At 37.7% G+C, this 12,484-nt stretch overlaps 1 protein-coding gene across 3 annotated transcripts; it reads right to left on the bottom strand.

The window, feature by feature from the left end:
* Nucleotides 1–1,067: 1,067 nt before the first annotated feature.
* Nucleotides 1,068–11,109, bottom strand: ubxn7 (UBX domain protein 7). 3 transcript variants are annotated; one of them, XM_055202509.2, is made up of 11 exons: nucleotides 10,955–11,109; nucleotides 9,482–9,638; nucleotides 9,284–9,351; nucleotides 6,248–6,313; nucleotides 6,029–6,141; nucleotides 5,793–5,939; nucleotides 5,603–5,693; nucleotides 3,582–3,709; nucleotides 3,028–3,487; nucleotides 1,959–2,038; nucleotides 1,068–1,861 (listed from the first exon to the last, which is right to left on the bottom strand). In XM_055202509.2, the coding sequence occupies exons 1-11, from the start codon at nucleotides 11,022–11,024 to the stop codon at nucleotides 1,700–1,702; spliced, it is 1,542 nt and encodes a 513-aa protein (XP_055058484.1). In that variant the 5' UTR covers nucleotides 11,025–11,109; the 3' UTR covers nucleotides 1,068–1,699. The 3 variants fall into 3 exon arrangements, with proteins under 3 accessions (XP_055058484.1, XP_055058487.1, XP_055058485.1); XM_055202512.2 differs by lacking the exon at nucleotides 10,955–11,109 and adding an exon at nucleotides 10,697–10,840; XM_055202510.2 differs by lacking the exon at nucleotides 10,955–11,109 and adding an exon at nucleotides 9,939–9,966.
* Nucleotides 11,110–12,484: the final 1,375 nt, after the last annotated feature.

Here is a 12,484-nt window from a genome sequence, read left to right as displayed (position 1 = left end):
AAATTACCCGAGACCCGATGCTGCAATTATTATACCCGACCCGTGTCTGAGGCACATGTGAAACTTTTACACCCGAACCCGATCGGGTCTCGGGTCGGACCTCGGGTTTTCGGATCTAAGTGGACCCGTGAAGACCTCTACTACAAATAGACAAAAGAGGCTACAATTTGCACGAGCTCATCAAAATCTGTTGAGACATTCAGGTGGTAGAGTCAGAATATGGCGTAAACAGAATGAGGACATGTATCAATCATGCTTTATTACCACTGTGCAGGCTCCTGGTGGTTGTGTAATTGTGTGGGGGATGTTTTCTTGGCACACTTTAGGCCCCTTAGTGCCAATTGGGCATTGTTTAAATGCCATGGCCTACCTGAGCATTGTTTCTGACCATGTACCCATCCTCTGATGGCTACTTCCAGCAGGATAATGCACCATGTCACAAAGCTCGAATCATTTCAAATTGGTCTCTTGAACATGACAATGAGTTCACTGTACTAAAATGGCCCCCACAGTCACCAGATCTTAACCCAATAGAGCATCTTTGGGATGTGGTGGAACGGGAGCTTCGTGCCCTGGATGTGCATCCCACAAATCTCCATTAACTGCAAGATGCTATCCTATCAATATGGGCCAACATTTCTAAAGAATGCTTTCAGCAGCTTGTTGAATCAATGCCACGTAGAATGTTCTGGCAGTTCTGAAGGCGAAAGGGGGTCAAACAAAGTATAAGTATGGTGTTCCTAATAATCCTTTAGGTGAGTGTACATTGGCACTACACCAGAGATATGTGCTGCTTAAAGGGATAGTTCACCAAAAAATAAAATGGTACCACTCATTTCATTTTTATATTTGTTGTGATTAAAGCAACTATCATAATGAAATGATATCATGTTTTGGAGGCAAAAAGGCAATCTGTCAGGTGTTCGAAGAATTTTGGCTACCACTGTAAAAAGCATTCAGATTTTTTTACTATAGGTCAAGAGTCATAAAAAAACAGGATTCCAAATTATTCACCTTACAAACACAATACAAGAAATTACTGAAAAAATACTCAAGTGGGCCTGTCGTAACTTTTTTCAATGATTATATTTTAGAATCAGTTTTTGTGGAAATGATGCAGTATATAAAAAAAGAAGACAGAAACTTACTATAGCTAAATGTCACTCCACCCCATACTTCCACACTGCAGATGAAACATTTTTGGGTGCATCTCTAAATAATAAACATCCACCCAGAACATCACCTGAGCCCGTGATCAATAGGACCCCCTTGCTTAGCTGAATCTTTTGACAATAACTGCAGCATTTTTGGAACTAAAGGTTCATATACAGTCCTTAGAAACTTTGCATATACATGATAAGCAGTTGGAAAAAAACATTTCTTACACCAAGGACTATAAACGTATAAACCATCAGAAGCCTTTTTGAGGATTTACATTCCAGATCTTCTCTAAACGTTAGCTCTTTCAAAATAACAAAATAAAAAGTTAGACCCGAACAGGATGGGATGTACAGAATGTTCGTAAAATAAATATGTATACAAATGCAGCTTGGGGGTGGGCCTATGAACTACAAACTGTTCCATGTAACCAGGACTTATTAAAAAATAAAAGTGGAAAACAGGGCACAGTCAATTCAGTCTTTCTAGGGCACAAGTGACGGGACAGGAGGGGTGTGTGGCTTATACACATGGTGAGGGGCTAATTCCTCTCTTGCACAAACACAGTTTCTTGCGGACACAATCCTGCTTCCTGCAATGTGATGTCATAGTCCAAATGAGCGAGTCTTCGACGGGGGAAGTTGGTGACAAGTTCAAAGCGTTCATTGGGGAACCCCTTCGACTGGACATGTCTTACCAGTGCCTGCAAAAGTAAAAAAAGGATTATTGCATACAGTACAGATTAATACTTTAACTAAATACTGAAAAGGAAACTATAGAAATCCTAAAATAATGCACACCATGAGCTTAGCTTTAGCAGACAGTGCTATCTGTTCCCTCTGGCCATCTGGGTATCGCAGCATTAAGCGGGCTTTTGGACCTGTAGACAGACATATTAGTTATGAAGGTATTAGATGTATTTTTGTGCCATTTAAAGGTGCAGTGTGTAAATTTTAGCAGCATCTAGTGGTGAGGTTGCGAATGCAACCAACGGCGTAGTCCCCTGCTCACCCCTCGCTTTTGAAACACATAGAGAAGCTACGGTAGCCACCACCAGACAAACATGTCATTGTCGGAGACAACTTGGTGAAAAAATTTGTCCGTTAAGGGCTTCTGTAGAAAAATGGCAGCACAAAATGGCAACTTCCATGTAAGGGGACCCCCGGTGTATGTAGATAAAGGTCTTGTTCTAAGGTAATAAACACATAACGGTTCATTATGAAATGTCTTTATACACCCCTGATAATATAGTTTTGTATATTATTTTGCATTTCTTTCAACAGATTCTTCTAAAAATTACACACTGCACCTTTAAGGTAATGTGATTATTTACCGCTTCACTACTGTCACCAAAAAGAATAGAAATATTAATTTTAAAGGTGCAGTGTTTAATTTTAGAAGGATCTCTTGACAGAAATGCAAAATAATATACAAAACTATATTATCAGGGATGTACAAAGACCTTTCATAATGAAAAGTTATGTTTATTACCTTAGAACGGGACCTTTTTATCTACATACACCAGGGGTCCCCTTATATGGAAGTCATCATTTTGTGCCGCCATGTTTCTACAGAAGCCCTTAACGGACAACTTTTATTACTAAGTTGTCTCCGATGATGACATGTTTGTCTGGTGGCGGCTACCGTAGCTTTTCAATATGTTTCAAAAGCGAGGGATGAGCAGCGGACTAAGCCATTGGTTGCAATTCTCACCACTAGATGCCGCTAAAATTGACACACTGCACTTTAATAATAAAAGTTACTTTCAAACATGTTTCCTTGAATGCTACTCCCGTTTTAACAAAAATATAAACAAATGACACGCTTCAGTTTCACATAAAAATTTATTTACAAGAAATGATGTCATACCATTATCTTCAGGGTCTGCTGTGCTGGTGCCAGTCGGTTCTGAAGGATGGTGTGATATGGATCTGTGGTTCTCTCCAAGCCTATCATGGGACTCTGTCTGTCTGTGAGTAAAACCTGTTGGCTCTAGGTGGTTCTTCTTACTCTCCTCTTTCCTGTAGCACGTCTCTTTGTGTGGGGACTTCCTGTGATGGGCGGGGCTATCCGGCCTGGTGGGTTGGGCTGTGGAAGGGGATACCTCTTTGGAGACATGTCCGTCTAAAGAATCCTCCTCCGCTCCGATCTCATTATCCGAGCCATCCACCGAGATCAGGCCCTCACTGTCAGAGAAAGGCTCTGCATCAGAATCATCATCCGAGCGTGACTCTGCCTTTTCCTTGGTAGACTCATAGTGCGTTTCTTGAAGAGAGGCGCGGATCGCTGCCTCTAACTGACTGTCTTCACTGGCGTCTATTAAACTCTCCTGTATAGAGAGATAAACAACAACACTGCAGTGTAAACAAAACATCTGCTTAAAGCTTTTTTAGGACGTCTGTGGACTGTGAACTCAAACCTACAGAACGGGCACGTTTGGCAGGAGGTTGACTGGACTGCCCATCCAGCTGGCCATGCTCTGACAGGAAGCCTGTGACCTGATCCAGGAATGAGGTCACATCTAACTGGTTCCACTCAACCATCTTTTGTCCTGCAACAAAGCATGCAAAAATAAGACATCACATGCCAATAGTATGTAAAATTTATATATATATATATATATATATATATATATATATATATATATATATATATATATATATATTTATTTATTTATTTATTTATTTATTTATTTATTTATATATAAAGCACAAATTAAGAGTTTGGTTCCAAAATGCAATAAATCCATTTTGACTAATTTCGGAAAACCTGTTTTCTAAACCAAGAAGGTGACAAGATGAAAACCACTATTTTCTGTTATAAACTTTCACATAGCATCTTTAGGTTTTAAAACATAAAAAAATTAAATCCATAATTTGATTTTTTAAAGATTTATTATAACAATAAATAATTTTTTACACAAAATGCAATAAATCCATAAGTTTTTTTTCAAAATACTATAAATCTATTGAATCAATCAATAAATATGCATTCATCTTTCATGTTATATTAATTTATTATTTAAAAAAATAAACATTAATGGCATTAAACAAAACACTTAATTTGTCATATTAATAATATACTTGGGACGTCGCTCCTGAACTTTTTTTCACAGCGATCAGCATTTTCGTTGGCTTTGCGTAAAATAATGGAAAGTTTTTCATAAGGTCGCCTGGGGTCAATTTGTTAGCATGACAGAAGCTTGATGCTGTCAGGAGAACAAGCAACCGGCATTTTTCCGTCTCCCGAGCGCCTCTCGCGTAAATTATTAGATGTTGATGGCTTGCGTTTCTTTCCCGTCACAGAAAACCACCACAGGTTTATCAATGCCATGAAAGTATTATTTTGTTTTTGTTTGTTTGTTGATCACAAGTAAAAGATGAGGAAAACTAGTATTCTGTGTATTCAACATGCCGCCATTATTGTTTACAATGCGTGGAATGGTGCGCTGCCATTTGTTGAGCGGATTAATTGCATTCTGCAGAAAAGGAGGAGTGGCGTTTATTGCGTTTTGAGAAAAAAGGGAGGAAAGATGACAGAATAACATGGCGGATATTGAATTTTACATAAAATTAAAAATTTACTTTTGAATACTGACCTGATACAATATTGATTTTGGCGGTAGCTCGTTTTTTTAAAATGGCGATTATCGCGTTCAAATATTCTTGTTTTTAAGTTGACATTCTAAGGTCAAAAAAACATTCATGTACATTTACAAGCACACTTTTGTTATTTTTAAAATGTCACAATATTATTTTAGGAAAGCTGAACATTCTTTAAAGGTCACGTTCTTTTGTTCTTTTTAAACCCTAGTTAGCGTGTAGTGTTGCTATAATAGCATAAATAATACCTGTAAAATGATAAAGTTCAAAGTTCACTGCCAGGCGATATATTTTCTTTAACAGAATTCCCCTTTCAAAGCCTACAGTGAACGTCCGGTTTGGACAGCCCTCCATTTCCTGCTTTAATGATGTCACAGTTTTCTGACTAAACTCTGCCCTCAGGAATACGTCAGTCGCCAGCTAAGCTAACGGCAAGCTAAGCTGCTATCAAATCACAGCACACTAAACAAACTACACAATCAGAACTCGATACGTATTTCTGAAGGAGGGACTTCATAGAACAAGGAAGACATCAGCCTGTTTTGAGGACAGTGAAAACAGCACTATACAAATAAATTGTGTGAAAAATACTGCGTTTTTTACAAGTGAAACATAAACACATGCAATAATGTGCGCTGTAAACACAATCAAAGCTTCAAAAACACAGAAAGAACGGGACCTTTAATACGTGGATCAACAAAAAACAGCAAGGCAGGAGGAAGAATGTCTATATCACTTTCCCCGCTAACATTCTTCTTTTAAATATTCGATTACACATTACACATCATAATGGTTCATGTAAATGTACTGATTGAGGGTTGATTACACCCAAGGTCCCTTACCTGTACGTGGGTCCAGAATAGAAATATATGGGAACTTGTTAAGCTTGTAAAATTGAATGTACCTCTGCCCTTCCTCACTGTCATGGTAGACCTACAAACAAAAATGGCCTAAATGTAAATGCAATCCATCAGCTCACATTGAAACGTTTTGTCATGGATGGACAGGGCATTTATGTTTGCATAAACATACCTGCCAGAATATAAAATGTTCTCTGATGATGGTTTTCACAGCATCATTGCTCCACACGTCTCTGTTCAGGCACTGGCAGGCAAAATCCTGGACGTTTTGAATGTTGATCATCAACCATTTGTTTTCAAGCTGACCACTGTCTTTTGCCTGAGGTAAGATAAACACATGGTAAGTAAATACACAGTAGATTATAAATGCCACCTACAAATGGATTTATTAAAAATCATAGAAACTACCGTCTCAAAGCTGCCTTTGTGCATGAGTTCAATAGGAGGGCGAAAAAGATCGGCTAATGTGCTGAGCTTCTTGTCCATAGCACTTCCGTTTCTCAACTCCTGCTCCTGTCGGACTACAGGGACACAGAACAACAGCAGGGTTGGAGGACGCACCTGCTCACTGATTCTTCAATATGTCTGAGTAAGCTTATGTCATCAGCATGCCTCACAGGTACTCACTGGTTTCAGTCTGAAAATCCCGAAATCCGTCAAAGATTGATCGCGCTGGTCTACGCCTCTTTGGTACTGTGCGAGAGAGAAATTACTAGTTGATATAAATAGAACAAGTTAGACTTGTTTCACAAACCTGTGCATATTTCTGTTTGTGCACATATTAAGTAAAGGTTAAACAAATGTGACCCTGCCTGAGAAAACCCAGCTAAAGCCAATAGCCTCTTTCACAGACTAATTTCAGAAAATTCCCATTGATTTACCAGAATGACTTTACCAGTCAATACAAAAATGTGCAATTCACACACACAGTGACGTTCTGTGTTTTTAGTAGTAAGATATCATTCACACATCGGTACCAAAAATACTGGTAAACTTGGTGAGAAAGTGGAAATTATCTCTAAACTGGTGCACAGAAGGTTCAGTGTTGTTTTGGCGGGTTTATGACTACCGGTACATATTTAAGGTCCGAAATTTGTTGTTGTCACTTGTGTTGCAAAAACAAGTGAAACACAAGTGTGTGAAACACAAGTGTTGCCTGTGACCAAATAATGTATCAGAAAGTGTCCGAAGGATGTGCGCACTGAAATTGACATCACTGATTTACCAAAAAGGATCTGTTCAGACATGTTAACTGAAATTTACCAGTAAAGTCTGTACAGTATGTTTGAAGGTAACTATTTTTTTGTTGTTTTCTACATAATGTACATGCTTAACCTTATTGGGGTGGGTTTCCCGGACATGGATTAGCTTAATCCAGGACTAGGCCTTAGTTTAATTAGGAAATATAACATGTTTTAACAAATATGCCTTACTAAAAACATTACCTGTGTGCATTTTGATGCAAAACAAAGGGCCCTGATGTATTTTAAGATACGTTAGTGCAAGTTGTTTTCATTTTGGACAGCTTTTAAAAATGTTTTAGTCTAGGACTAGTCTAAACCCTGTCCGGGAAACCGCCCCTTTATCTTTAATATTGACTTAAACTGGGTACGGTCACATAAAGTTTGTTTGTTTGTTTATTTAATTATTATTGCAATTTGAGGATCTATGGCTATATGCATGGTGAGAACCGTTAACCAGTCTACACACAAGTTAGGGAAAGAAAATGTGTCATCTTCAGTATGCCTATGCATGTCTTTGGGCCTTGGGAGGAGTCCGGAGTACCGAAGCTGAGAACATGCAAACTCCACAAAGTAAGGCCTCCTGACTCAGATGAGGCTCGAACTTGGGACATTCTTGCTACTCACTGACCCACCCAAGGTGATGTCATAAAATTAAACCAAACTTTGATTCTCCTATCTCATAATTATATGAGACGTCAGCCTTGATTTTACAGGCACAAAACCCAAGTATTTTTATAGAATATGTAGAAATATGGTTTAAAAATCATTGCTTGAACAACAAAATATTAGGTCTCATTCAAATATTGCTTGAACAACAAAATATTAGGTCTCATTCGTTAAGAATGCTTATACCACGGGACTGTTGAATGCTGTATACTGATTGGCTGAAAAATGTTCTGTGGGTATGCCTTAATTTCTGATAACCGCACACCTAACTTGTCAAATTTCTTAAAAATAGGCACCAGAGCAATGTTTGTGGTAACCGTGGTATAAGAGGAATAATTGACTCCGGTCCTTTGAATTATTTGAAAATAATGAACACTCCGCTTCGCGTCGTGCCGCATTGCACCTTGGGTGTGCATTATTTTCTTATAATTCAATGGCCCGTCATCAATTATTCCTTACTTATAACACTGGTCTGTTGAATGCTGTATTCAGATTAGTTGAGAAATGTTCCATGGGTGTTGATTATTTTCAGTAAACCGCACAACTTAAAAATAGGCACCAGAGCAATGTTTGTGGTAACCGTGGTATAAGAGGAATAATTGACTCCGGTCCTTTAAATTATTTGAAAATAATGCACACTCCCCTTCGCATCGTGCCGCATTACCACCTTGGTGTGCATTATCTTCTCATAATTCAACGGCGGTCATCAATTATTCCGTACGTATGCACAAAAAAAACCTAAAACCACTCGTACGCAATAATCACATACACTATAATAAAATACTAGGCTATAATTATAAATGTTTATAATAATGTTAATATATAATATTTACATGATTATATTTTATATTATAATATTTTCTGTATTATATATTATATATTGTACATGATCTATATTATTTTTATTATAATATACATTATATTATACATTATTATAGCCTACTTATTTTTTCTACACATATAAAGATGCACATAATGACAAATCTTCACACTTTCCTTCCTCCCTTTTTAAATGTCTATATGAAAGTGTCTGCTTAATGCCTAGTGCAAACATCATGTAAATGTAATTAGAAGTCCAAACTCAATCACTTGATCTCCTGTTGGTTTATTTTTAGATACAGATGCGCGTCTCTGTCATATTAATTAAATGTCATATTTGTTAACGGATCCAATACTTCTTTAATGTTACTCCGGTCGGTGGACAGCACTGGCTTCCTCCAGCGACAGCAAAACTTTCAAATAAAAAAATGCTAGCAAAACAGATCTTTACAGATAATAAATATGATCATGGATTTATTTAGAGCTCTTTTGCTTCTATGACAAACTGCTCTAAAATGTTCTGTGCCCCAGCGCTGTGGAAAGCCCTTATATGGAGCTAATTTGGGCGTGTTTTATGCAAATTACCAACCTTGTGCACGCGGCCGCTCGTGTAGCATACTTCAAATTCACTAACGTAAGAACAAGTATAAGAACAAACTCATGTGCTTACGAACGTGTTGTGAATTAGGCGGAAAGTTTTCGTTAGAGGTTCAATTGTGCTTATAAATACGAAAAACGTACGCAATTATTAGTGAATGAGACCCATTGTTATTTAGTGCCTGTATGTAAATTCTGACTATTATAAAGCCTTAATTTCCTTATGGAGTCGCAGATGCTATCCAGTAAAGCTTATGCTCTGCTTACATGTGCAGCGTGAAACAGGCATAGTGTATAGACATCTGCAAGACACAACAAAAAATAGGCACTGTGTTACCTCCAAACAACGGCTCTGGCTCCACCAGAATATCTTGCTTCTGAGGAATTGGTGCTCGAACATCATCCCTGCCAGAAAGAAGGACAAACTATTCAAACAAGCTGCTTCAGACTGACAGGACAGACTGACAAACAAACATCTTACTTCTGCAGAGCAGAGAGCATTCACTACAATATTAGGCCACGTGAAGTTACTCACTCTGCAGGTGGATGTCTGCTGCTGGAGGCAATGGCTGAACTGGAGCTTGTGCTGGGTTCCTCCGCGATCCCACCTCCATCCAAAAACATGGTAACTGCCATCTCTAGGTTGTTGTTGCATGCTTCTAGCATATGCTTCCCTACACTCTCTGTAGCTCCTGCAAACAAACATACATACACATTTAATACCTTTAAGTGCATTTATAATGGGAAACTCACAGGAACACCTTTTTTGGTCCAACATGTGAGTCTCCAAAAATAATTATAAGATCTCTTACAAAAATTGACCATGGTAATTATAGTTTCACAAAACACAAACAGTTATTTGCCACAGCTGTCATCAAAAATAAAAAGCACAGATTTACATGAAGGTTATAACAATAACCAATATTTCTGCTTTAGAGACGGAAACTTTATTTTGTTGTAGGCTTAGTAAAGGAATAAGTTATTTTCAATACCTATTTGACCCATTTTTACGTTTATTTGTCCAGTTTATTCACGGTGTTTCTTTACGAGTGTACTATTAACAAAATGTTGCCAACATGGTGATTTTAAATTTCATTTCATTCAACGTCGTAAATGTACTGATAAGAGAAGAGCTGCGCTCAACTTTCGCTCGTTTTTAATCCTAAACCCCGCCCCCTTCAGCAGCGCATGCGCACATCCAGTGCATCTTTCACCTTTGCAAAAAAGTGTCGAGAGCCCAGCTAGCTAAACAGAGCTAGGTATTTCTTATCAGCACAACCAAAACGACAAAATGATACATATTTTCACGCGAGGCTTTACATCTCCCTCTTTGTGCACGTTACAGAACAGTTACATTAAACAGCCCGTGTCTGCTAAGCACACGCATGTGTTTATCTTTCACTTTGATGGGAGTTTGAGAGCACCACACACACGAAACGGGTAATTGATTTAGGATCTGCCTACACAAACCGCCATGTTGTGGACCATGGTTTATCATCCACACTTGCTGAAGTTATCCAACATAGTCGAGGTGGCTGAAAACATCCCAACAATCACAGTCAACCTGTAGCGTTTAAATGTGAACTGCTGTCACTGATCCAAAACACACACTGCATAAATAATCTAGCTTTTACGAGTGGCGTGAATGTAAAGGTGTTACACAAACACCAATGATGGAATAACAGAAGAAACGTTACAATCGCCTGCACAAAGTACACTTCGAGAGAGTTTAACATGAGCCTCGACATACTTTCAGTAGACTACACCTAATGGTCATTTATATGTTCTGATTTTAGCATGCATTTAGACCCATTAAAAGCAAGTGCAAATAGCAGCTAGCCGAAGCTCTCTTTCGTTACAGTCTCTTTCCTTTGCATGACAGAGGGGGCAGTAATGATGATGAGTCTCGATCATTCCTCCCCACGTACCGCTTTTAAAGGCGCCCGATTCTTTATAAGCAAAATACTCTAGGTAAAAAGCCCGACAAATGTAAAATGTCAATATTTACCAGTTATGGCTGTGAACTGTTGTATTAACCCATTAACCCCCGGGGCTGATGCGTCTCCGAGAGTCGCCATCTTGCCGCCACTGACAACAACACGAATGCACGCATGCGTGTCGTTAACCAATCAGATTGCTTTCTGCCTGTTCCTTAATGCGTCCCACTGGAATTCTGGGTAATGTAGTTCTTATGTAGTGTGGCTTGTACAATGAATTCGGTATATATTCTACGGAAATGTCAATTTTTTCTGTCCCTAGCCTTTATACAGACATATTAAACTTGAAAAACACTTAAGATTACACATTTTTTATATTTGAAATGAAACAATACGTCATTTGAACAATTACACCTTCTTGAGCCATCAATGTAGCAATATTTGATTTTTCTTAATTAATTAGAATTCCAAGCACCACAGTCATGTACAGAGGGAAAATGCTTTATTTTGAGATCGAAAACATGTTTTCTTCCATTTAAAATACAATAATGTGTCCATAACTATCAAATATATTATGTAAATTACATTAAAAAACAAAATGCTAAATAAATATTATAAAATGTATAATGAAAGTAGTGGTCCCCTGGAGTTGTGTCACTGGTGTAACCTTTTAACAAAAAAGCTCTTATTTTTAAATAAAAATCATCACTTGACTTCCTTCTTTCACTTTCCTGGAGATCTATGAAGATAAACACATGGTAAGTCCACTGCCTCTTTTAAGTTGAGAGACAGCAAGCTCAAATCGCGGCAGTGGCACTTCCGGCATCAGTAGTGGCACTTCCGGCATCTGACTCATTTTGAGGCGTCTAGTAGTGGCAGAAATCAGTTTCAGTTATCAGAAATCTTTTCATTTATCTCATGATTTCACATGAAGCTTTTAGTTTAAGTCACTGGTATGGCCTCCTTTATTGTTTGGGAATTGCAAAAAAATTGAATACAAATGCATTCCACTACTTAATTTAGTGAGTATATAATGATTGACAACATGTGGTTTGATACTTTGCAGCAGCAATCTTGTAAAATGCAGTTTTCATTAAAATTGTCACTGGTGTTACTTGCCTTATGGGTAACAACAGTGAAGATCAGTAACACCAGTGACTGGTGATTTGTTGTCACTGGTGTTACTGTGTTTTTTTTCTTTCAAATTAAATAAAATCATGTGACATGATGATGATTTTAAATGCATTGAATTCTGGTACACTTAAGAATTAAGCTTTAAAGCTGAAAAAAATAATAAATAATATTTCATAAACACCTTTAATATTGATAAAGAACTAAGGTAACACCAGTGACAAAAAATGGTGTATGCAGTCTTTAAGTACATGCACACAAAAAAATAAAAAATCATTAAGCTGTAATTTATGTGTACTCATATAGTCAAAGAGTAATCTAATAATGTGGTCTAAGTTTAAATGTTAGAAAAAGAAATCAATTTTAAGACATAACAAAAGTGGACGTTTCTGTAGAATGAACCATAACGTGCTCACTCAAGTATTAAAACAGGTTTAATTGTAAAACAAATAAGACAAAATTCAAATGCG

Source organism: Misgurnus anguillicaudatus, chromosome 2 (genome assembly GCF_027580225.2).
Source record: "Misgurnus anguillicaudatus chromosome 2, ASM2758022v2, whole genome shotgun sequence".
NCBI lineage: Eukaryota > Metazoa > Chordata > Actinopteri > Cypriniformes > Cobitidae > Misgurnus > Misgurnus anguillicaudatus.
Note: the sequence above shows the minus strand (reverse complement) of the source record. Positions and strands in the feature narration are given on the sequence as shown.